The 26,734-nt window shown below is 39.1% G+C and overlaps 1 protein-coding gene across 1 annotated transcript in view; it reads left to right on the plus strand.

Moving 5' to 3' along the window:
* PRKAR2A (protein kinase cAMP-dependent type II regulatory subunit alpha) overlaps positions 1-26,734 on the plus strand; it is a 60,840-nt gene that overhangs the window by 28,600 nt on the left and 5,506 nt on the right. Inside the window, 6 exon segments of the mRNA XM_039558964.1 lie at positions 12,168-12,220; positions 13,834-13,917; positions 15,024-15,130; positions 19,081-19,234; positions 22,282-22,383; positions 24,278-24,352. Coding sequence (XP_039414898.1) covers positions 12,168-12,220; positions 13,834-13,917; positions 15,024-15,130; positions 19,081-19,234; positions 22,282-22,383; positions 24,278-24,352 — 575 coding nt within the window.

The raw sequence follows: 26,734 nt of genomic DNA on the forward strand, positions 1-26,734 counted from the left end.
TCAGTGTCCCCAGCAGATGCTGGATTCAGAATCAGTACTTTGGATATTTCTCTTGCCTCTAACAATCTGATGTGACACTATGGTTTGGTGTTGTGGAGTTTTTTTGGGGGTTTTTTTTGTATTTGAGTAATTTTGTGTTTTGAATAATGCGTAAATCAATATTCCCTGTCAGTTTCTGGCTTTTTCTTTCCTCATCACATAAGCTTCCGTAAAAGGCCTTGAACTGTTGATTCTTCCAACTCACTGGTTCTTCTCTATTTTGACAATGGTGGGGATTCTTTACCTTGAACTCTTCATTAGTCTGGCTCCTGCGAAAGATGAGCAGTCATCTCATAACGTACATATGTTGCTAAAGTCTGATATTCCTCTGTGCTTTCAGTGCGATACAGCATTTTCTTCACACCCTGGCAAGATGAGATGTCAGGATGTGATAATATTACACATAGTAAATTTCTTTTAGGAGCTTTAACAAAAGTCATTTTCTAATAAAACTTTTCTGTTAATTATTGCCACACAGCATGTTAGTATTTGGTAAAAAATACTGTTTTGGAACCCTGTTAAATTAGGACATCTAAGTAGCAGCAATGAAGCAAGAGGCAACACTTCTCTTGGGAGGTTGTTTTGAGTATTTGCTCTTGCAGAATACTGTCTACTACTTCAGTGATAAAAATCTCATCACTTGAAATAATCAAGGGAGGAAGACGGAGAGTGATGATGGACTTCCTCTGTGCTGTTCTCTTTGCTGTATATTTATCTGATTATTATCTGATTATTAGGTTCACTTGAAAGTCAGGATCTGGTTTCTTCTCTTGAAGCTATTTAATGAATTTTTGTATTGATTATTCATCATCTTACAAAACTGATGGCATAATAACTTCTGCTGAAAGATTTTTAGGCAGGTAATAAATGATAAGACACTTAAGAGTTCAAAAATTCACATTTTTACAAATGGCACAGTTTTCCTGTATCAACAACCTGAAGCTTCTATGATTTTTTGCTAGCCCTAATGATAGCAAAACTGATATCATAACTAGAGTGAAAATAATTCATTTTAAAAAATGTTGATATGAGCAAAAGCCAAGCATGTGGGATGACAGATGAAAGTGGTGATAAATTGTGTGGGTGCTCTCCTGTAAGAAAGTGTCTGAATCATTATTCGTTAAACAAAAAAAGCTTGTTTTCTCTGTTTGCAATATTGGGACTTATTTAAAAATTCCTGGCATGTGATTGACATTCAGTGAATAATAAAAAGCTTATTTTTGGAAATTAATAGTCATGACTTCACAGTTAGTTGGATTTCACAGTGTTGTGAACAATTCTGCAGGGTTTTTTTAATGACATAAAGAGAAATACAGCACTGTGAGCATCCTTACTTAAAATTTAAGTCAGTGCAATACGTGGTCAGAAGAAATCTGATCCAGTCTGCTTAATGCACATAAGTGCTACAGTGGAGTGGAATTAATTAATATTTAATGTTTTAAAAATTTTTTTTCTTTCTTAATAATAGTTCATGGCTAGACTGTCACATAAAAATTAGAAGTTGTCCAAAGTAAAATGTTTTAACTGAAATTAGCCCTTACTAAGTGGGAGCATAAGTATAGCTCTGCACATTTTAAAGCAAGTAATGCAGTATGGATCAGTTTTTCAAAAGTATTCAGGTAGCAAAAGGTGGAAGTGATTAACTTCCATTAATTGTTTTACATTAAAGATCTTTAAAAAGCCTACATAAATGCTGGTCCATGTCTTTAGATACATAAATACTTTTGAAAACATCAGCTTTTAGCTGATTGTTTAAACAAAATTTAATTCCCCTTTGGTGGTTGGAATTTAATTTTTCTCTTCTGTGTGACAAAGAATTGTTTTTTTTTTTCTTTTGGTTTGAACTCAAGATGGTTTTTAACATGGGAATAAAAGCCAAAATGAAAATATTACAATATGGTTTGTTGCACAAGAGACAGAAAGCAAACACACCTTAGGAAATCTCAAACTGCCTGTGACAATGCAGGCTAAAAAAGGCAGTTTTATACTTGGTGCAAAACCTGGTGCTGTGATGTATCTTTAGAGTGACCTCAGAGTCAGATGTGCTTTGTATTTTTCTTGTGAATATGTAAGGCTGCACTTCATCCCTATTTTAATATAAAGTTTCAGACAAAGTCACAGATGTTGTTAGGCTCCTGTACTGATTATTACACTCATGCAAGTTTAGGTTGCTGTAACTTCAGTTTAAATGTGAAATTGATTGAATAGTCCACGTAGAACAGAAAAGTTTAAACAGACCTGATTTAAATATGAAAGGTTATAATTTCAGAAACTTTACTCAGTTGTTTTTAACACCAGAACCTTGCTGAGTCTGTGTGTACCCCAGAATAACAGAAAACTTCATAAGAATACAAAAAACCTCACTATAGGGAATAGAATGGCAATATGAAAACTCACTACAGGAAATATTAAAGCAATCTCAGGAACTGCTGTGAGCACTTTTACAGGGTTCTCATTTGAAGAGAGACTTGAATCAGGGCTTGACTTTGGGAGGTGGCTTGTGTGTGGGTACTTGGCTGCCTGAAGCACTTACCTGATTTGGTGTGTTTTTCCCACGTCTCCAAAATTTGGGAGAGGAAAGAGCATAATTTTCTTAAGCTCACTAATTTTCTCTAATGGAAAAACGCAAAACTGGTCATAAGTAAAGCACACAGATTCCAACTGATGAAGTCCTACCCAGTATTAGTCTTTTGCCAGACCTCTTCAACTGTGTATTTCCTGCAAAGACAATCCATTTATTCAGTGAGACACTGAAGTCCAGAGCTGGCTGGAAACGAATGAGTTGCATCAAGTGAAAGAGTTACACCTTTGCCATGGCTGGTGCTCACCAGGGCACTGGAATTGCTCAGCAGCCACACAGGAATGGGGGGAGCTGCCAGGTTTTTCTTCAAGAGGTTGGACAGTAACTTCCCACATTTCCTGCTTTTCTGGTGTGCTAGGAAAGGAAGCAGTAGTTTCCAAGCACTGGGACCTGGGGGCTTCCACATCATTCCTCTGCACACAATCCTTTTGTGTCAAGCCACGCTAATTTCTTACTGTTCCCTGTTGCTACAGGTAAATAGGTGTTAGTTGTTCTATTCAGGGTAATGTGGTTTTTAATATATTTGGACATTCTCTAGAAATCTTTAAAAATCATATATAGGTTGCTGAACCATTGATTTCAGAAGTGCCTTCTAGCACTTAGACATCCTTTGGTTCTCTGTCATGATAGATGTCAGAAAGATACAGATAATCTTCATTGCGAAATGAAATTTTAAGGCAAAGAGTGCTTCACTACACTTTCTCAAGATGATGGAGGTTCTTTTAAAATATTATTTGACTTATTGCAGTTTTAGCAATTCATATGGCAGAATTGCAAGTATAAAAGCAAAAAATGCCTTATCTGTAAACTGAAAGAAAATTTCTTATTTCTATACTAGAAAAACACTTTTCCTGTTTTATTCCTAGCTAAATTCTCTCTTCTATCTACAGTTTGCAACTAAAAGCCTGTAAGCTACGTGCCTTTTTTTTGCGGGGGGAAGGTATATATTTGAGCCATTTCTGGAAACTTGTGCTGTTCTGATGTAAACTGAATGTAAAATGAACATTCTCTGTGCTGTTTTTAACTGAGAAAGTATCACTGTTTCAGGCACATAAACATTATTGATGCTGAATTTCTGGTTTTATCTGCCTTGCTTACGTAACACATTTGGAAATGTGTTAAGATTTATGTGATAGGCTAAACCAGAAGATCATTAAAGCAGAAGGCATACTTCTACAATTGTGAATCTGTGTGCTCTGAAATAGTAGTAGCATCATGTTTTCCAGGAGACCTTTTTTATGGATGACTATCTCATCGGTAAGGCTCTCTTAGAAGGCTTGAACAAGGTCAGCAGCATGTTTATCCATTTCAGTCTTCTGATTTCTTAACTTGCAAGAATAAAGCCTGCTCCGTTTGAATTTCCCAGGCTTCACCACATGGAATAATGTGTAACTCCAAAATACCCTGCTACCATTTTAGATTTCTATTTATATGTAGTAAAGGGAATTGGAAACACAAGTAGCAAATTGTAAATTACTGTTTTAAGATTAAAAGGGCAGTATTTTGCTTTTGGTTGTTACTATGTCAGAGCTGTTTACTGCAATGATCAGCCACATGGAAAACCTTCTTTTCTTTTAGTCCTCTACCATGATGGAAGTATTTCTGTTGTTTTAATTTTCATGCCGACTTACCTCTTACTGCAAGTCCCAGAGCACACCAGTGTCTGATGGGATGTTGGGCTCTCTTGTTGTGAATTGAGACATGGAAGCCCAAAGGGCAGGAGCCCCAGTTGTGGCTTAGTTAGCAGATGATTCTGTGAAATCAGGCAATATTGTCCCTTGGCTCCTCCAGCTGTACAGGAGAGACTTGCAGAGTGCTCTATTTTATCACCAGAGTGCTTTCGTCATAGGTCTTCTGGAAATTGTAAATTTTCAAATTATCAAAAACTGCAGTCTGGGAATTATAGCCTCATGAGTTTATCATCATTCTCCTGCAGCATGTGGCTTCAGTGAGGTGCGAGAGTGTAACCCTTCCAATGTGTGAGCATGCAGAGAGGAAGGATAAGCTAAAACATTTGGCATAACTCATTATAACATTTATATGTAACTAATATATATAACATGTTATATGTAACTCATAATAACATTTGTTATAATCATTATTATAGCTATAACATTTGGTATAATAAGGGCATTAAGTAAAAGTTGCACCTTGATATAATTAAATAGGCAACCACATGAAGCAAATACAATGATAAACAGCTGTTGGTTTAGTTGCCAAAAAAAAAAAGGCAAATGTCATGTTCATTTGGTTATGCCAAAGAGGTAGGAGAAATGCTTAGGAGAATTCTGTCTCTAGTCCTACACTGGCACAAGTTTTTTTATTTTAATTGCTCCTGAGTAGGAGGAAGATTTAAATAAAGATACACAGGATGAGGATTATCTTCTGAAGTTTTGATGCAGTTCAGTAAGACCCTCAGCAAGTTGCCTCTTAGTTTGATAGGGAATGTCTTTTCCTGACAGGTCCCTGGAGCAGATTCCCGGGGTGCTGTGAAGCCTTTCGTCTGTGGTTTGTCTGGTGCTGTGTCCCTGAGTTAGTTAACCTGGGGATGGTTTCCAGGCCAGATCCTGCAGGCTGCAGAAGGAGTTAAGCAAAACAAAACAAAAAACCAACCCTGAACAAAGCCTACCTAGGAATAATAATTAAGTAGGAATGCATTGTATCTTGTTATAAGTGCTTTATGCTTGTCTTTAAAATCTAGTTGAAGAAGTATTGTCTGCTTGTAATGCTTTCATGATATGTGTGTAAAGATATGAATCTAAAAGAGATTGTGATTATTTACTTTCTGTTTATTATTCTAGTTCTTTCATCATGAAAGTTCTCGTTTGCCCCTAGGGAAATGTAATTTTAAATACTTTGCCAAATCTTCCTGTAGCAGGGAAAAAAAAAATATTTTAATGGTTATTCTGCTGTAAGGCATTGTCTCAATTGTTTTACTGTGCATCTGATGATAAAGCCTTTTAAAGAAACACTTAAAACCAGATTTTCTGTATGAATGTAATAAGAATATTTGAAAACTGCATTATTCAGAATATATAAAACAAATGCACATATGGAAATAGCTGTCAACCAATTATCATAATTTTAAAGGGCTTATTATGTTGCCTTTACTTACGCATCTTGGGAGAAAAGGTGTCTGTTCACGTAAAGTTGGATTTCCTGTGAAGAAAAAAAACCCCATTATCATAAAAGGTGGCATTTATAATTGATTGTGCAGTCTGTTCTGAACTTGCTACTGAAAAGTAGTATGAAGTAGGAGTGTGTGACAATGGTGTTACAGTTTTGTCACAAGCCATTGTCGCTGGAACTATAGCATTTCTCTTTTGATGGAAAGAGAACAAGCTGGAGAAGTCTGATTTAGATAATCCTATTGGAAAGTCCATAATCGTGGTGAGGAAATGGTTATCAAAGATTTCTAAAGGCAAGATTAGCAAGCACTGTGACACATCATGCACTTCTCTTGGCAAAAGGGTTTATCCAGCTGTGAACTAGAGTGGAGTCTCTCCAAGCTCTACCTGGGACTTCAGTTTTGCTACTCTGTTAAAGTAATGGGCATAGGTAGTGTCCATATCAGAGGGGGGCATTTTCAGGTTGACTTGGGGCTGTAAGCAAGGCTTTGGGTAGAGCCAGCTGAGCATTTCAGCAGTGCAGGATTTTAGGGCCTTAAGCTCCATCAGTGGTCGTAGGCTTCTTTGCCTGACAAAAGAAGCTGCCTGATCTGTGCAGCTTTTCAACCTGAGCAGGCTTTGGGACCAGCGGAGTGTGCCTGAACCTGTAATCCTGACTGGACAGAGCTGGTTTGGCACAGCCATACTGTGTCTGAGTGCCTTTGTAGTTAATCTGTAATACAGAAGAACTCTGCCTGTGAAGAACCAACTTGATTTAGTTTCCTTTTAACTTTAAATGACATTTGAAGCTGTTTCAAGAACTGAAAATCCATTCTTTTCCTTTCCCCCTGAAATGAATTATTTATAAATATTTCTCCACTGAAAAAAATCTTACACTTGATTTGACATATTTGGCCATGCAAGTGGTTGCACGTTTGAATATTCTGCTTTGGCGTTTGACAAAGTTTGAAGGGGGGGGTTGTTTGCTCAAGTCCTGGTCATTGTAAATCATGTCTCAGTTATGCCTCTATGACAATTAAGAATGAAGTCAGGAGGTGGTACTGCATCTGGAGACCAGTCTTTTAAGACCCAAGATCTGAGTTTTGGCCTGATGCAGCAACGTTGGTTTTAACAAGAAAATTTACCCTTGATTTCAGTCAGTTCTCTCATTAGTGAATTGAAGGCTGAAACCGCTGATTTTCCTGCACATGTTAACTGTTCTTTGGGTTTCAGTGTTGCTTTTCTTTCCAACCTGTCATAAATGTGAAAATGGCTCAGGTGGTGCAAATGGGTGCAGGTTCTGTTTCCTACTTGCTGGATCGAGGTATGAATCTGTCGTCTGCTTTGACATGGTGAGATCTTTCACTTGAGAAACAAAGTGCAATTTTTAAACCAAAAAGTTCTGAGCTAACCAGCAATAGAAGTGAGAGGAAACTTGAAGTTGTTTCCCAAGTGTGGAAAATCACGTTTAGCTGTGCCAGCAAAGACCTATGTATAAGTGCTGTTTAAGCTTCCTAATTCATGTGACTCCATCGTTTTGAAGTGCAACTCAGCTGTCAGAGAGAATGACAAGCCACTGGAAGTGGTCACCTTTCCAGCTGGCATAGTGCTCCCAGAAGAGGCTATGCATCTGTCCCTTGAGAGACAGACTTAGAAAATGTTTGAAGCTTTGACAAACTCAAATGCAAAGAACACTGCCTTAAACATAGTTTAAGATTACTCATCTGAATAGATAACTGGAAAAGCGGTTCTGCATGTACTGCTCTGGGTGGATTTTCATTAATGGGTCTGATAGGATCAATTGGAGGTGATGCATCCTCATAAGTAAGGAAGAGTGAATAGGATTTCACTCTGCAGTACAGAAGGTGGCATCCAAAATTGAAAAGAGAGTATGACAGGGCATCTATTTGCGACTTGTTTCAGTAGCAACAGAAATATTAATAATGCATTCACCTTACATAAAACATAGAACTTTAATTTCCTTCTTTTGTGTGTGTCTGAAGGTCTTCAGGCCTCAGCCTCTTGGTTGTTGTTTTGAAAAAACCTGATCTTTCAGGGACAGGGATGGTGTGCATTTCTCTTGGAGGCTGAATTTACTTGCCAGAGCTAAATGCTCAACTGTTATTTGCATACAGATTTGCATAGAGTGCAAGGACTTTGATCTTGACAAAACATATATTTTGCAGAACAATATTATCTTGAGAGCGATTAAAACTTGCATAAACAAAGGCGGTGTTTGTACTGGCAAACTTGTCTTACTGCTTTTCATACTCTCCCCACCCCTTGCTTCCCCCTCACCCATCCACTGCTGATGTCATTGCTGCAGCTACAGAGATCTTGGTTGCTTTCAGATGCTGTCACCTGCATAACAAAGCAGCGATGGAGCTGTATCATTTCTGAGCCTTCAGAAGTGTTAACAGATGTTCTTGAAAGCCAAAGAAGGTGTGGCATGAGAGAAAGCTAAACTCGCTGTAGAAGCTGCAGAAGCTAAGAGAGATTAAATGTAGATGGTAGGATAAAAGCCTGAATTTCTTTTTATCTCAAAGCTTCATAAAATTGAGAACTTTTTTATGTTCCAAAGCTATTTGAACTATGTATGGGTGGATTTGGAAGGAAGCTTGGTCTGCATGGTGTGAGCTGATAGAGCTGTAGATGTGTCACGCTGGTGTGTAACTTCCACTTATGAATTCTTGCTCAGCACTTGCTCAGGGGCAGAGTTGTGCTGAAAATCTCACCTAGGCAAGGTGTGATTTCAGAAGTCACTTCAAATTGTATGACGATACTGGTGAGCTTTAGATTGCACACCATACTTTAAATTGCACATTAGGAAAACGTCTTCCCCGGGAGGGTGGTGGAGCAGGTTAGCAGAGAGATGTGCAATCTTTGCCCTGGGAGGTTTCTAGGTCAGCCCCAAACTAGCATTCCAAATAGCTCCCCTTGGAGGGGTAGGTTGGACTGGATGACCTTCATTCAGAGAGAGATCCCTTCCAACTGCCATTTCAATGAGTCTGAAAAACAACACTTTTCAGGAGAATCTTGTGAGAACAAGCTTGCCTCAAGAGTGTCTGTTTTGTTGGGACACTTAAATAGTTAATATGTGAATTCAGTCACGTATCAAATAATGGGCCAAGGACGTTTTCACTTTGTCAAGATGAAAGATCAAATGTTTTTTCATTAGGACTGGCTGTACTGTAATGCACAAGTGAATAACCTTCAGGAGTCCTGAAATTCCCTAGATTTCTGACAGGGATTGGCAGAGTTTAGGGTAGTCATGGGGGTCCTTCACAGCCAGAAGAATAGCCAAGCAGTACAGATAACATGAAATATTTTGAAGGTAAGACAGACACAAAGGTAATATGTTCAACTGTACAGACTTTCCCAAGTGATTTACCAATTAAAAATAGTAGAAAGAAAAATTGGACATATTGCAACATAAAACATGGGATGGGTTTGATGTAATGTTGCTTTTTCTTTAGTCATGTTTTAAAGTACTTGGAAAATACTGTTGGTTGTTATGAGTAGTCTGAAAAGCTTTCTGTTGGCTTTCCAGTATATCACAATATTAATTAAGCTTGAGATCAAAAATAATAATTTTGTGTCTCTCCCCCTTTCTAACCATACCGCAACAGATATGTTACATTAAGTGTGACAGCTCTGCCTGCAAGTAAACAGGGTCCTGTCAATCAGAGCTGTCCAAAATTGAAGTCAAAATGTCTGGCCTACTCTTCTCCATGGAAAAAGAAATCCCAGCAGGAGGCTGAAGAATGAAAAGTATAATGGGAAGGCATTCTACGTGACACCATGGGAAGAAGTGGTATTTTGCCACATTTTTGTTGTATTTCTGTGGTGCCCATTCATGGGCATTACAGAAGTGATTTCCGTATGTAGGGAAGGGCACTAAGTCCTAGTCTGTATCCTTGGTGGGCTTTGGGAGCTGTTTTCACCCTTAGTGGGTAAGATGAAATAGGGGAAACCTACATGGACAAACCTTAACCAAAGCCGTTTCATACTGCAGTTATAGACGATTGTGTTGCTTTGATTGATGTGTGTTTTAAGATAAGGTTTTGCTTTAATGCCGTAGTTTTAGCTTTGGTAATAAAACTTGTTTTCCCAAGGAAATCTTGAATAGAATTTCTTGAATTACAAAGCATTTTTAGCAATAGCTTCCCTGCAGCTGAGATGGGAACAAAATCAAATTTTCAGCTTAATATTAAAATTTGAATGATAGAATGATCTTGTGGTACAGCGATCTCTGAATTCATAGATCTTGAATTTGCTTATGCACCAGTTACTTTCAGAAAGGTATAGAAGTGCATTTATAATATGTAATATTGTGCTTAATAGAGAATTGGACTCTAATTTCTTGTAAGATACGCTGTTTGTACAATAGGAAGAGAGTTTATTATCTCCAGTTTCACTATACTGTTTAAACCATGGAGCCTTTCTTCTTAGTAACTGTTCCTTATTAGAAAACCCAAAGCTTTTACAATAGACTTTGATCTTTAGTGAAAAATGGAAGGAGGAGGAAAGCTTTCACACCAAAATGCTAATAATGTTCTCTTTGTAAGTACCTTTGTATTGCATATTAAGTGGATCAGCCTATCAGTCCATGTTCTGCAGCTTTGTAGGCATCTACCTTCCCATAAACCAGTCATCTTTGGACTGTGGTGTGGACTATACTTTTTTTCAGCTGGGGAAGAATGCTGTTTATCCTTTGTGGAGTATCTGCCCTAAGTGTGGGTGGTTCTGTTAAACTAAAAGCATGTGTGTGGTAGGTGCGCTGTCAATACACTGTTTCTGTATTGTTAAACGGATTTATTGTATGAGCAGTACTTACTCTATAAATGCCTGATGCCTAATGATTATATGATTGTGTTTTTACATTGTAGTTTGATAAGTGGAGTGCTTGTTGTTGCATTTGAGTCTCCTCACTCTCTCCAGGAAAAAAAAGAATTAAAATCCGGTGTCCTAGGACAGACTTGTATCTTTTAGGTAGGGAGAAAAAAAATCCAAATAAAAAAATCAAGACACACAAAGCCAACCAAATTTTTCCTAGTAAATTATGCTAGAGTTTTGCATTTTTATAGTCCTGTTGAGTGCACAGTGACAGGGTCAACAGGCATGTGTACATTTTTGAACTGTTTACAAGTTGCTGAATTCTAGACTTTCTGGATTTTTTTTTTCTGCTTATTTTTATTGATGCTTTCTTAGTCAATTCAGCAGTTAGATGTCATTGCAGTGGGCTTCTGGGCATTCTGCTAAGTCTTCAATATTGTCAGGATGCTGGATGAAGTACAGGGAAAATGCTTGTCTGTGTTTCCTTGTAAACTTTTGTAAGTAATGTATAACCTCAGAAGTGAGACCACCCTTATTAAAGTAAGAACACAGCTAGATGAAAACAGGACTGACTCACTTTCCTTGACTGTGTGTACAGGTGGGTAGAATGTGCAGAGCACCTCAACATGCAAGAACTGTAAATATCCATGAATTAATAAGAAAATCTGAGCTAGAACCATGGGCTTTTGGTAGCTAAAGTGTCTGTATTTAGTATTGTAAAACTGTGTAATAGTGTAAGTGTTAAGATAACTGAAGATAGGCCTTTTCTGAGGAATTAAAACTGAACAAAAACGGTTTGAAGTTTCAGCAGCTCTGCATTATTGCCTCTCTTCCAGTTGATCCTGTAGGTATAATGATATGTTTGGCAGAGCCGTGTTCCAAAGCACAATAATGTGTGGTTTTCCACAGCTGTTCTCATCCTTTTAAAAAAAACCCCACTGTGTGTAAATTTTGGAGTTGGTTTTATATCACCAATTGATGTTAATTTGGTTAAAATGTAGTAAGATAGAGGAACATGTGGGGGATGTGACTAAATATTATTTTTTCATAGACTATACTATGGTGAAGTGGATTGTTAATTTCCCAGGTTGATTTCTGTGAAAACATTATTTCTCTGTATGAAAAAACCTCCCAAAATATAGATACTCACTTGCAAATCAGAGTTGAGGTGGAGCAAGTGCCTCATCCTTCCTTGTGCTCCTTTTTTTTTAGTGTTTTGCTCTGTGCGTTGCTCTGCAAAGAACAAAGCAGTGTAGCAGCAGTATTTTCCCCCTGCATTTTAGAGAAGATGCTTGTAAATGAATCTGAATGGAGATTGTTATGCTTTGATACCAGCTGAAAGGAAATCTGTGTCCATGCTTCAGAGTACTTGCTAGGCAAGATTATTTACTAAGTCACAGACTTTTTACATGAGAGTCTGAGAACAGCCATGCTGTGCCTGCTCAGAGAACAGACAGGATTTGAGCCTCTGACACTTATGACAAAATGAAAAGTGATTTTGTTTTTCCTGTAGGAAAATAGAAGAAATGTATTTAAACTGATTTGTTTGCTGTTGTCATGTAATTACTTCTTTTTACTTACCTCCTCTCTCTTTTTCTTCCAAGTTTGTGCTGAAGCTTTCAATCCAGATGAAGAGGAAGAAGATACAGAACAAAGGGTAAGAGTGAGGGAATCACTCCATGCATGGTTCTCTCTACAGATTGACAGGCAGATGTACATTGCCTTTTCTTACCACTTGTGCTTTTTGTGCTGAGCGTGGTGTGGTGACGTTGATAAAGTGACATTGCTTGGAAATTTTGAGCCACTTTGTCTCATAGACTTTTTTAGTCACTACAGCTTTAATACAGTTTTACTTCAAAGGACTTGAGAGCTGTGCTTAAGTCTAACATGTTTAAAATTTTGGCTATTTTCCTTTCTTAATTCTCTTAAAGGCTTGTTGAGGCAATTGCTAGATCATCGATGCTATTGAGAAGAATTAGTTAAGCTTTACCACAGCTGTTTCTTCATGGGTGCTTAAAATTCCTCACATGCTTTTTTACTGTCTTTCTTGTCAGAGCAGTTCTGCCTGGGTAGGAGAAATGCTTGGTTGAAATATTTTAAGTCTGCAGCCACCTGTTTTTTCTCTTGTTCTTGAAAGCTGGGAATTTCTAGGAATTGCAAATCCAGATACTGTAACTGTATTTCTTTACAGATGGGTTTGTGTGGCCAAATCTTGTAGCATGGTTGGTGAGAATCAATGTTTTTTTACTGGACTTCTGGCATTCCTTTCCACATTCCGTCGCAAGGATGCTTACACTTCTGCAATGAAAATCTAATTTAATTTCTCTAAAAAAAAGAAGGGATACTTCATAAATACACTTCATAAATAATTTTTATATACTATAAAAAGAAAAAAAGACCATGAATCTGTCTGGTTATCTAAATGTTTGTAGACTTGGACACATTTATTCCATCAAAAGTCTTAATTTTCTTGACTGATGATTCAGTACTCCATTTTCTTTTAAACAAGGATCTGAGACCTGCTTGACTTTGGAAAATAACTTTTTAGAAATGCCTACTGATAGAACTGGTTTTTGGAATTCTTGTTATTCCAGAAATAAGAAATGTTAGTTTGGTGCATGTCAGGTAATTAATTTTTTAATGTATTTTCATGATTAGACCCTAACAAGTACATATATGAACATTTTTATGATACAGTGAGTATTGATTCCTTTAACCTGATGTTTATAAATGGAAGGAAGTAACAAAAGATCTCAAACAACAAAGCTTTTATTTAAGCAATTTTGTTAGAAAAAACCACGCTTCTTCAGTAACTTCTTATTGGATGGGCTGAGACTCATACGTGTGATACATGGTATAAACTCCCTGTGGGCCAACAGTAAGTATACTGGGACTAATATAGCCAGAGTTTAGGAAGAAAACTGTTCACTTCTTCCTCTGTTTCATGTGCTCTCAAGCTTTGACTGCGGCTGTGGCTGTGTTAGAAGGGAAGGGAATGGAATGGAAAAGGCATCCTCTTCTTTCTTGTCTTTTGTGACTGTTACTTTTAGTATGTTAATTGTCAGCATAATATTTTTCTTATGTATCTTTAATTCCGTTTTGCATTGTGTTTATATATATATATATATATAAAATACTGTTTATGCAAACAAGAGAAAAGGACAGTATACTTTTGACAGTTTAATTGTGTTCTGCTTTTTCATGCTGAAGTTTAGTTTGTAATCATATTTCTTTGTTGTCATGACTGTTCTGTTCTACTTTGTTTTAAAGGTAGTTCATCCAAAAACTGATGAACAGCGATGCAGACTGCAGGAAGCATGTAAAGATATCCTGCTCTTCAAAAACCTAGATCAGGTAATAGCATTTTAAGGAAATCTTAAATTCAGTTAATTTTTTGTTAGGTACAGTTAATATGATCTAAAAGTCCAGACACAGTTTTTAAAGACAAGAAGGTAGGATTCTATTTAAAAGATAAAGAATATTTTCAGTGTAGTGGTGCCTAGAGATACTGCAATGATAATTTCCAACTTCAGGAGCGCAGTTATTTCAAGTGTATCAGCAGCATGAAGACTGGCTTGCATGTTCATGCAGTGTATTTTTAGAAACTCAGCTGTGATCTACATCTTCAACTTTGAACATCTGGTCATTGAAAATGCAGTGAAAGTATATTGTTAATGGGCTTGGGAATTGCAAAGATGGTAAAGCAGGTCAGCATCAAGGCAAGGCATTTATATGGTGTCATCTTTCTTGGCTTTCACAGCTTCCCTGGCTGTGCTGCCTGCAAAAAAAGGAAGTTTAGTTGTGGCTGATCAGGGAAATCCAGCTGGAGCCTACTGTGCAGACCAGCATTATCCCATTTTCTGTGTGGGCTCCACATCTGTACCTGTCCTGTCTCATCTGGGGCTGGAATTGCAGCTTCCCTAAGACACAGACTACCTGGGGAGATAAGTCTATAGAGAGTCTTGTTCAGTATACTCCTGATCATGACTGAGGCTCTTAGATGGTGACCGTACAGGTAATTGACTAGTAGATCATGGTGCAGTTTCTAGATATACATACAATGAAATACACGTACTGTCGACAGGAATTGATGTGTGTCCATTGCAGTGAAGCTGTGAAGATTATACCAAACATATGTGTGTGCTTTGGCACTGAAATACTATGAAAATTGGGCCATTTGGACATAAATTTGAGATAATGGCTCTTCTGTGATAGAAGTCTGGTTGTCTGCATTATTAAACTTACATTAATAAGCTGGAAAGGAGTGAGGTGCTAGTGGAAATCAACATGTATTATCAGTATTACTTGTATTTTTGTACAGTAAAATGTACAAAAGCATGGTGCATGTTCCAGTTCACTATCCAGACCAAATGAAACGAACTCACCCTTGCCCAGCAGTAATGCTAAGGTGTGTTTTCTGATAGTTCACTTTTCCCCTTCCCCTCCTGTTTGTTTTCTAGGAGCAGCTGTCTCAGGTCCTTGATGCCATGTTTGAGAGGAAGGTGAAACCTCAGGAACATGTGATTGACCAAGGTGATGATGGAGATAACTTCTATGTCGTTGAGCGGTAAGCAGCTGTGCCTGTAAAATATAGAGGATGTTTCTTTTCAGCTTCTTAGAAATGGCAGGGAATGTTTACTCTACATGACAGTTTCTGAAGGAGAATTATTTGTTCGGTTCAATTTTTGTGCCCATCAGCATGAGCACAGCTTAACACCAGCCATATTACATGTTGTCTCTAGAGCAGGTTCTATTTTTTTCTGAAGGAAGGAGGGGGAGAACCAGCAAAAGTAGCACTGTGGTAAGGGGAAGGGGTAGGAGATTATTTTCAGGAAGGAGAATATAGGAAATAAAAATCCATGGTAGTGGCTACCATGGAACAACCTCGACTTTATCCAATTAGTTTTGATGACTGACTTCAGAGAGAGTTGGGGTTGCTCTGCCTCTGTTGGTTGTGATTTGTATTTGTAGAGCTTAAGGTACCATTTTGGAATTTCTTGCATCAAGCAAATTCATGTCATAATTTTGGGGATCACTTATATGTACAACAGGCATATAATAGATACATGTGTGCATGGACATTTTGAGTATCTTTTACCCTTTTGAAAAGAAATCTGACTAATGTTACTTTGAATAACCATATCTAAAGAGTAATTAAGAACATGGATTTATTTCCTTCTGCACAACTGTAATATTAAACAGAATATTACTGAGTGATTTATAAATGTCTGTTGGAACATGATCTTAGCAAACTGCTTTTGGTGCACTGTTATCTTGCTTATCACTGAAATAATGGCACCATTAATATTGTATGAAATGCTTTCAAAGCAGGTCTTCAAGACAGGTTGTTGCTTTTTCAATTGCTACTTATGCTGTGTTTAAGGAATTTGCAGAAGAATTTCTAGGTTAGAAATTGTTCGTTTGAAATGATTCGTGTTCATTTTAAGGACATTCCCCTTTCTGATTAGTGTAATTACAGAACATAAGGCTGCAGCCAATATATTCCAACCATATGCCCATTCCCCTGTCCTCTGCCGTACCAACCCCTTAGCCTAAACCAGTGCCCCATTTCTGCACTCTGGTATCTTCCTCAACTGCTCTCCCTCAATCCAATCCTATGTCTTTGGCTAGGCAGGCCAAGTCCCTGCTCTTGCCATATTCACCAGAGAGATCAGGCTGTTACAGATAAGAGTAAGGTACTGCAGATCAGAACTTGTGGGAGCCAGAGCCACTAGTTCTGCAAAGATGAGATCTGTGCAGAACAGTGGTTCATAATTTTGAGGAAACATACACTCGGTTTGGCAGCCTCTCAAAAATGTTAGATACCATCAGTCTATCTTGATTTGTTTCTGTGCAAGGCTCTTATCCTGTTGGTTATCAAAAGCTCCCTGCTATGAGTTTTAGCCTAAAATGAAGAAGTGAAATGGAACCTTATCTTAGATATTCAGGTAAATGCTTCTATGGTCTCTGTTCTACTGATGTAATGTTATTCCACAACAGGTTTTTTCTGTCAAGAGATAGTTGTGTTGGTTTTCAGGCTTTTAGGTTTTTGTTTTGTTTTATTCCCAAGTTAAAAGTATGTGGCAGAAAGGTTGTACAGTGGAGGAAATTAAATTTGGTGTTGTCTAGTGACACCATAGCAGCCTTTGCGGTGAAGTAACTCGGCTGTAACTCTTTTGTTGGCTATTTGGTTATTAGGAATAACTTCTGCAGTTAGGAATTTTCAGTCCCTTCTCCCTTTCCAGTCTTCCTCCACCTCCCACTCACTTATTTTTTCATGCAAAAGAATAGCAGAATACTGGACCTTATGGAAAACCACAATATTTCCACTTGTTTGCAAGTGCAAGTTCGGAGGACTCTGGCTCTTTCATGAGTAGGCATGTCTTGTTACTCCCAAGTAATTAATGCCTAAATATTCCTGAGGATTGGTTTCTTTCTGTCTAAATGAACAGTGACTTTGTGTTCTGGCACAGGCCTTTTTTTCCTTGTGCTTGCAGTACTTCCTCACCAGATGGCTCGTGTCAGTGTCTTTCGCCATGCACAGAGGGGCAGCAGGCAGGGCAGGTGCAGCCTGAGGATGCAGCAGGTGTTTAGTGCCCTCTGCATGGAGGGGAGAGCTCAGAGGAATGTGCTGCATGGCTGAACATGGGATGCTCATCACCTGCTGGGTCTGTGCTGATGGACCAGTCATCACTCAGGAGGGGCAGCATTGGCCTCTGCTGCCTCTTGGAACAGACTGATCTACAATCTTGCTGAGCTGCTTTTTTGCTTTTTTTTTTGCCTGAGGGTTTTATATTTTTTCATGTCAGTACTTTTCACTTGAGTCCTTGGGCTTGTAATGATTACCATCTCAACAATTACACTTTGGTCTGTTTTTATTCTTCTTATCTTGCAGGGCTTTAGCTCATGGACTCTCTCACAGCTCAGCAACAGTTTTCTCAGTAAAGCTGAGCCAAGGTCACCCAGTGTTGCCTCACCAGTTTAGTCCTTGGGCTAAAGACAGTTGAATGCTTGACTGAAGGTTACGTGGCTATAGTTATTTGGAAATAAATGGCACTAGTAAGTGACTTTCAGGCTGAAAGATGGGGAGAAGTTGTTGTTGCTTTTGCTTAAGGTGCTCACATCTGGCTCTTCCAGATCGAAAAAACAGCTCTGAAGATTGTTGCCTCTGGTGCCTCTCAGAGAATCATTAAATAGATATCAGACATTACAAGAATTAGTGACACTTTCCATCGACACTAATCCTTTTCTAGTTTACTTTTAGTATGCTGCTGGTTTCTTACTCTCCTAGGTGTGAGTAAGCAGTAGAGTATAAGAGGTGTCTGCTAGGATTGTTACAGTCTCATGTGCCTGCCTTCCTCACCTTCCTCACCTAGTACCATTTCTGGTCATTCTTTTTCCTTTTTCTTCTTATGTGCCTGGTGATGTTGTGGGATATAATACTATTTCTTCTGACAAAGATCTAAACTTGTCAGGAAAATTATACCTGTATTCAGTTGCTTAAAGCCAGGAAGGTGTTCCCTACCTGCTTTTCTCCTGGGCATGATACATTTTGTGAAGTGTCTTAAGCCAGTGGGTAGTCCCTGAACAATCTTTGTTGCCATAGCTAAGAATTAATCAAGCCTACTCCAACCGTATTTTTAATTTATTCTTTAAAGCCCCAAGCATGACAGTCCTGAAGGTGTTACAGACACTTGTTTGACTTTCAAAGGGCTAGCTTTCTGTGCACAGCTTTTTTTTTTTTAATAGGCAGTTCCTGTGCTGTAGTTTGATGCAGATTTGTGTCTTGACTTCTGACTCGCTGTACTTGTACCTGCACTTCATCAGAGTAATCTTTTGATTCTTTGTAAATTCTGGAATAATGTTCTCTTAACTTCATTATAATGTAGGAAGGGTGCCTCATGGAGAACAGGGCAAGGGAGGTCTTTCAAATTTTAACAGGTTACAGCTGGGTATGAAAAAAGTGCAAGGAGATTTCCGGTGGCTGGACATTTCCTCTTGATCTGTTCAGAGATCTTGGCTAGGTATCAGAGGGTTTAGAGCATCTTGGGGTTATGATATACCCCAAGCTGAGACAAACCCATAGTAGCAAGTGAGCAGTTGGATTGAGTGTGTCCCAAAGGTCCTGCAGCAATGCTGTCACTGAGAAAATGGGTAGAGATGGATCTGAGTCACTCTAAAGAGGCCTCACTGGGTAACACACATGCTGTGAAATGTCACTCTTTAAAGATGATGAAACTACTTCTCACCCTGGCCAGAACAGCAACATCAAAATACTGTGCAGAGGAAACCGAGTAGATCCTGCCCCTATCTATCCACAGTGAAATGCTTTATTAAGAGACAATTATGGTGAAAATAGTGTAGATAGAAGCAGGTGAGAATCAGGCAATTGGAAAGCTCAAAAAGTTTCATCTCACACAGCAATAAAAGGACCATTTGCATAACAGCAAAAAGCTGTTTTCAAGATTTGTACTGGAATGTTGTCTAATAAAAAGTGTTTATTCTGTTGTTTTCCAGAGGACTGTATGATATTGTTGTAGCAAAAGACAACCAGTCTCGCTGTGTGGGCCGCTACGATAATCACGGCAGTTTTGGGGAACTGGCATTGATGTACAACACTCCTAGAGCTGCCACCATTATTGCCACAACAGAAGGAGCCCTTTGGGGACTGGTAAGGAGAGGAAGTTGCTCTTACATGCATAATATTTTAAGCAGTAACTCACTGTGTCCAGAGCTTCTCTTGGTATGGCTCCTCTGCTCATAGGTATTTTATCAGGATCTGCTATCTCATCTCCTGGCATGATAGATCCATTGTGCAAATCTTTTTGGCTGACTTGCTGGAACAACTTGTCTGTAAAAACTATATCACTAGTTCTATCTGTCCCTTTATAGTTTTGCTTTTGCTGTAATTGTGGCTTTTGTTAGGGGGGAAAAAAGCCTCCTGGTTTTGTTTTCATCCTGCAGAGGACAGTGGAGGCATTAATGCACTTTTTTTTGGGAGGAGGAAACAATATCTGAATGATGTCCTTTATTTTCAACTCACCTTCCTACCGTTTTGTCTCTTAATGGAATGGGAAGGTGTTACATATCTTCTTGAGGATGTTAGTAATTTGAAGAGGTCAGAAAACTGCCCAAAGCTTTGTTTTCCTTCACAATAAACTGTCATGATGTTTCTGGTCCCTTTCTGTTACCTTGGAAGAGGCTCTTGGGTCAGCATGACCTATGAGATACCAAGCTAAATGATGGTGTTGCTTTGTCTCTAGCCCAGCAGTGCTGAATGTGAAGCTGTAGCCATTAGTTTCCTTTTTTAGTTCTTTTCTCTGCACTATTTGGATGGGATTATTTTCCCAGTGCTCTCTTACTCATCTGTGAGGGTTGGCATAATAAGTGGATTGTGCGATCAACCGAGCCTTTGAAGCAAACAAGTGTTGTGTGCTGTCTGTGTGCCCTGGGCTCCTCGGCAACTATCGCTGGGGGTTGGCTGTGTGTTGTGACCTTGATTGTAGGACTGATAGGCTGTTACACATGGCTGTTTATGCAATCTCAACGCTTGCTGGGAGATCTGACTTCTCTTTTATTTGTGAGGTGAAAGAAAAGAGTTTGGTAAATCAACCAGGGAGTAATGTCAGAATCTCATTTCTGGAAGAAGACAGAACAAAGCAGCTAGCTACAAACTGAGCTCATTTATAAAAGGAAGAAAATGAGAAGATGATTCTTTGTTCAGTTTGCCTTTGAAAAGAACGACATAAATTGGGTTAATTTTGGATTTAGTTATTCTGTGATTATGTTCAATTAATTAGCAAGGTGTAGATGAACCAGGGACCTCTTGCTAGTCATCTGTTATGTGAACATTTTATTAACTAAGGCTGCATTTTGCTCTCAAACTTCAGTTATTTCTTCCAGTTATTCTGTTTGTTGCCATGTTTTATTGTACTATTTTGTCCCTGATGTAATTTAAACATATTTTTATTAGTCTGCAGAAGTCATTGCTAAAGCTCTTTGGTTATGTGCCGTTTGGGAAGTGTGGATTACTCCTGCTGCATTGCAGGCTTAGGCCAACAGAAATCTGGAAGGCTCAGCACAAAGCAGTTATCACAGTGGGTCCCTTCTGGAGGAGGGAAGCATCCTCAGCCTTTGCTGCTGAATGTGTCTGGGGGAACCTCACTACCACACATGCTGCCTTCACATGCTGCCTTCACATACTGCCTTCACGGCTTGGCTTTTTTTTATTCAAATACTGCTGCTTCTCCTCCCTCACTGATACTCTCAAGCAGGTGAATTCTGATTTTTTATGCTTTTACAATCCCCCCACTGTTTCTGCATCTTTCTGCTTCTCCAAACAAACGTTTGAAGAGACTTCTACCACTGAAAAATGCCTTTAAAAACTGAAAAATCCCTTATGCTGTATCATCTCTTGTTCTCCTTTGGATAACAGTAATACCGCCCTGCCTTTCATCTTCCTCACCCTTCAATTTTAAAGTTCCACTGGTATCACTTCTGTTAGTCCTTATTACACGTATTTGCAGCATGCATCCCTTAAAAATATCCGCTTACTTGAAAATACCTCTTCACCTCAAAATGCTGCTGCTTAGGTACCAGCTGATGGTTTTGGGAAGCGGAGGAATGGCTCTTAGGATGTTTCTACTAACTGTAGGTTTTTTGGTACCATTTTCCTAGCCAAATTTCTGCTCCTTTCCTCTGACTTCCTGATTTTTACACTTACGGCCCCACCTGTGCAAGGCAAACCGCAGCTCTGGCTAGCTTCACGACCCTGCGCGGATCCAGACGGGGCAGACGCTATGAGAAACACCTGGTGGGCAGGTGCCCTTCCCTTCAGGCTGTCCGTGCGGCTCGGTTGCAGCTCTCCCGAGGCCGTTCGGGCCGGTGTTTGCCGGGGCCGGTGGCGGTGCTGTCCGGGCGGTCCCGGAGCGCGCTGTTGCCGCTGGGCCGCGGCGCTCCCGAGCCCTCGGGCCCGGCCGGGCCCCGGTGCCGCGCCCGCAGCGCCTCCCTGTGGCCGCGGGGCGCGGCGGGGCCGGGAGGGGGATTCTGCCCCGCGTTTGCGCTTCACGAACGCACCGAGCCGTTCTTCCTTGCGGGCAGCTGGCACTCAGGAAGCGGTCCTTCCAGAAGCCGGCTCTTGGATCTGAGACAGTGGAGTGAACAAGCATGCTGCTGTTTCATATTCTGTTCCTGACCTGTTTGAGACCCGTATGAATCTCCAACTTTTGCCTTCTGTGACTCAAGTAGAGAAGAATCCAGTTCAGACTTAGTTCTGCAGCTGCCTTAACAAGTGCTGGAAATGCCAGTTTACAAGTGCTGGAAATGCCAGTTTACAAATGCTGGAAATGCCAGTTTTCACTGGCTTCAGCAGGAAGAGCCAAACTTCTTCATTTAATGCAGATGCATGAAAGATATATTACCAAACAGGCAAACAAAACCCCAAAACTCAACCCAGAAAAACAGTATAAGATAGAATAAAAATTGAATTCCTAAATGGTTGTCTGAGAAGGGCCAGGTCTTACAGCTCCCTGTTTTTCAGTTTGTTATTGCCAGAAGTACTCTAACAGGAGCTGTTGCAGTCACTTTTGGTATCACTTTAGCAGCTGCTTTCCCAGCCCTGGCGTTTGCTGTAAATACTCGTTCACATTTGTCAGTTCTTTAAACAGGGACCATTTCAGTGAAGAGGAATAATGTATTTCTCTGTGCTGTTTCTTGCAGGATCGGGTGACGTTCAGAAGAATTATACTGAAAAACAACGCGAAGAAGAGGAAGACGTATGAATTATTTATTGAGTCTGTGCCCCTTCTTAAATCCTTGGAGGTAAAACCTCTCAGAGACATCTACATCAAATTCTTGCATTAGCAGTAGCTCCAGTCAGTGTTCCTGTTATATCAGAAACCTGTCATTTTTGCTCAGAACAAAATATTAAGTGCTGATTTGGTATCACATAGATTATACAAATTAATTTGTATTGCTGAAATTGTTTTGTTAATTTGTGTAATATATGATACTAAAGCAGCACTTAATATTTTGTTCTGAGCAAAAATTTGTATTGCTGAAATTGTTTTGGGTTTTTTTTCCCCAGATCCTTTAATCATGGTAGCAATTTGCTGATTTTTATCTCAGTCTGATTTTTTTGAAGTTCTTTACACACACCTCCCCCCCCCCCCCCCAAAACAAAAAAACACCTATATGTGTATCAGGGAACAGGTATCAAAGTGTAGTTTGGAACTCAGGGCTGTGGTTTCCTGTGAGGGTGTGATACTGAAGTAAGGATACAGTCACTGGGATATTTGGCCTTTATCAGCCAGAAATGGTTTTAAATTTGAGACAAAGGTGTGGGCTGTGGTTGTCTTGCTTTAAGCTTAACTGATATTCAGGAGTTAAACTGCTAAAGGGAAGCACTGCTACCTGGGAACACAATGACACTGTCCTGTTGGGGTGTGTGGTGCCTGACTTTAGGAACAGTGTGTAAATTGTCACTTCCACTGATTACCCTGTATTGTCAGAGGGGTTTTGGAACTGACCAGTTTGTTTTGGCATTACTCTGTCTTTGCCTTAAACCGTAATTTAACTTTTCTTTGTTTTCTTATAATAAGAAAATCTTTTCCAGCATTAATCTTTAGTATTTGAGCTCTTAATCCCTTTGGGAGAAGATTACAAAATTGTGAAGTGTCATTAGGTGTGAACAACAGCCTCTACTATGTATTATTTTGGACATATGTTGTAGCTGTGGAAGGGGTAGATTATACAACACCTTCTCTCTCAGTGCCTGGCTTAAACTGGTTCCATCAATGTGACTTTTTTTGAGCACAGAAATGACTCAAATATTTAAAGATACAGAAAAATAACTCATTAGCACTGGATGGCTTTTTGCATGACACATTTCAGTTGAATCATGCATGGACCAGAATTTGATTTCTCAAACATAGGCAAGAGGAAGGTGCATTTGGGGAATGAATGGATTGATTACAACTGAATCATCTGCTGAATTTTAACTGTTAGGATTTTCTTCCTTTCTTGGTATGATTTTTTGCACTGCTCTGAAGCAATGAAATTGTTTTGCGGGGTTCTAAATAGGTGGTGGGAAACACTGGAGATAACTCTTATTTCCCCCTTCCTGTTTGTGAAGAGTCAAGCATGTTTCCTGGCATGCCAGGTGGGGCCTCCTGCCCCTGCTGCTGGGCATCCCACTGCAGGGCCTGCTGACAGTTCACAGCCCTTGTCCTTGTCATGTCACCTTCCTGGAATGAGTTCTTGGACACAATTCCTCCTACACACATGTTCAAGTATATGGTGGTTAAAATATTTAAAAAAATGTTTTGCTGGTATTTCTCATTTAAGTTTGTTCTTAGGAAGTTTATAACATTTTTTCTGAGTGTTTTCTTCAATTTTCAACTGAATCTTAAAGAAAATTATTTTTTCCCCCCTCCCCTTTGCTCTAAACCAGCCAAATCAGGTACTTTTTAACGTGGGGGGTAAGACAAGCACAGGGGTGGGACACTAGATCATTTTATTTCCCTGTTGATTATGGTTGTCTTGAGACCTGTGTTGCAGTACTACAACAATGTCATTTTGGGGCTGTATTTATAAATTTTGTGTTTGTGTGTCTAGTGAGTGCCTGTTCATTTCAGGAGGGGTCATAGAGATTCAGGAGAGTTCATAGAGATGAACTATAATTGGTTATTATTTTTAATTTTCCTCTTTGTTCTAGGCATCAGAGCGAATGAAGATAGTGGATGTTATAGGAGAGAAGGTGTATCAAGATGGGGAACGTATCATTTCTCAGGTACTTGAAATCTAAACTTCTCTTTATCATTCTCCTTTTTTTTTTCTGTTTGGAATTGACTTGCAGAGTTCTATTACTTGGACCAACTTGGCATTTATTCTTTTAATATTTCTAATTTATTTAAACACTTCTTGAATGTTTGGGGAATGGACAGTATGTATTTTGCTGCAAATTTATTCTATTACTTTAGCTTCTGGGTATGTCTTCTCTCATCTATGTTTTATAAGTAGTCTTTGCATGGATTCAAGATGAGTGTGCCTTCAGAAGCTGAGATTAAATGTCTATGCAGTTTTCCATGAAATCCCCCATCTAGAGTTTTCCTAGGCCCCTATGACCAGAAAAAACAAGGAGTCACTAGCTCTAAGAAACTGTCAGGGTTAATTGAAACCATTGTTTTTCCTTGTGCTTTCCTGAGGTATTTCAGTGGTGTGGTCTGGCTTCAGTTGACATCCTTTGGTGGCTGGTGAATGTTTTGTCTGCTGCAGTAGATCAAGGCCAGGGAAGTGGAACATGAAGCTGGATGAACTCAAGCTATAACTATGTGATTTTTTTTTTTGGCTGTGACACAAATAACTTTTTGGAACACTGTTACTGATGAAATATTGTAATTTTGCATCAAGTTTAGCTGTGGGTTGCTGTGTTGTAAAAGTGCTCTAGTTCAAGTAGAAGTTAATGCAAGAAAGGCTTACCTGAAACTGCAGATTTGGTTACAACGTTGTTCTTGTTGTATAGACAGAATACGACTCCTTGATAGTGTCTTGAATAATTGATCTTAATTATCTTGAATGTCAGATAACTGAATATAGGAAACAGGTTTGCTGATAACTGTCAAATTACTTCACTCCAAAAATATCCTCAGTTTTTAAAGTTGAAACTCTTGTTGCTTGAGACCCTGAGAAAAGTGAACTCTCAGCAAAATCAGAGCTTATAAATCAGTCTCAAAACTGGGAATTCACACCATCAGTGATCCAATTACACAATTGATTTTCATCTTTTTTAATAACTGAATTAAGGACAAAGATGTAATTATCCTTAAAAGGGGAATTAATAGTTTGGGTAGGTCTGGGTGATGGTAATACACTGTTAGAGACGATGGAATTCTGTGCTTGGAAAAGATATGATAACTCTTACGTTACACCAGTTGCATCAATACCAGGAACTTCTTTTCTCTTGTGAGTAGTTTTACATTTTAATTACCTTTCTGGAATTTGACCCTTCAGTTAAGGGCAGTAAACTTTAAAGCACTTGAAAATTGTTAGTAGTGTTATGAGGGTGTCTCCCACTCAGTTCGTTTCCATTCTTTTTAAAAACAAAGTACTCTTTCAGTAGTTACTCTTTCAGAAGTTATCATAGAGCATTAGTTCATGCTGTGATAGTTGGCAACGGTGAATGAAAAGTTTGCACTGGATGACTTATGACCATCCCCAGGAAGCTTAGCTAAAGGCCTAATTTTTTCTATAACTCCATGTTTAAATCTTACATCATCTTCTCCCAGCCCATATTTCATACTCCAGTCACAACCATTTCTCTCCATCCTTCCCATCACATTTATCTCCTTGACCACTTGACTTAATGTCAGATTTCTCTCTCTCCTCACTTTGTTTCAGGGTTTTCTGCTGAGCTGCTCCTGTTCCCTTATCAGTCCCTTTTCCAGCCTTTGTCTCCCTGAAGCCTTTAGTCCCTTTGCTTTTGGTTTGTAGCAGGAGGCATGTTGCAGATCTCCACTCTGACTTCCAGCCCTATGCCAGGCCCACAGGGGCAAATACAGAGGGAAAGTCCTTTCTGTCACAGATAAAACTTTAAAATTATAAAGTGCTGGTGAAGCTCTCCAGAGCAGATGTAAACTGGGATCACTTGAGGATTTGACACATGATGAGGTTGAGAGAGATGTGAAAAATGTTCCAGAACCTCTCACAGGATGACAGAAGAGTTGAGGTTGGGAGGGACCCCTGGAAGTCACCTTGTCCAACCCCTCTGCTTAAGCAGGGCCACGGAGAGTTTAATGGAACCTTCTTCCTGCTGAAAGAAACACAGTTGCTAAAACCCTGTTTTATTAAAATTTGCTTCTGGAATTTCTAGGTTCTGCTTAGTTTCACTGACTATTGCCTACTTCCATTGGGATCAGAAGATTTGCATTTAAGTGATTTTGCTATATATCATCAATCTCCTTTGTGTTTTCCTTTTCTCCTGCCCTCTTACTGAATGATGTGCACTAATAGTTCCTTCCCTGTGGGCTCCTCTGGTGTATTACCCAACCAGTCACCTTTTAATGTTAAGAATCTGAGTGTTTGTCAATTCTAGCAGATTTCTGCAGAAGACATAGTTCAAAGTGAATGCATTAATACCATTTATGCATACTTTCACAGTCAAGTAAAAAAGAAT

This window comes from Corvus cornix, chromosome 12 (genome assembly GCF_000738735.6).
Source record: "Corvus cornix cornix isolate S_Up_H32 chromosome 12, ASM73873v5, whole genome shotgun sequence".
Lineage (NCBI taxonomy): Eukaryota > Metazoa > Chordata > Aves > Passeriformes > Corvidae > Corvus > Corvus cornix.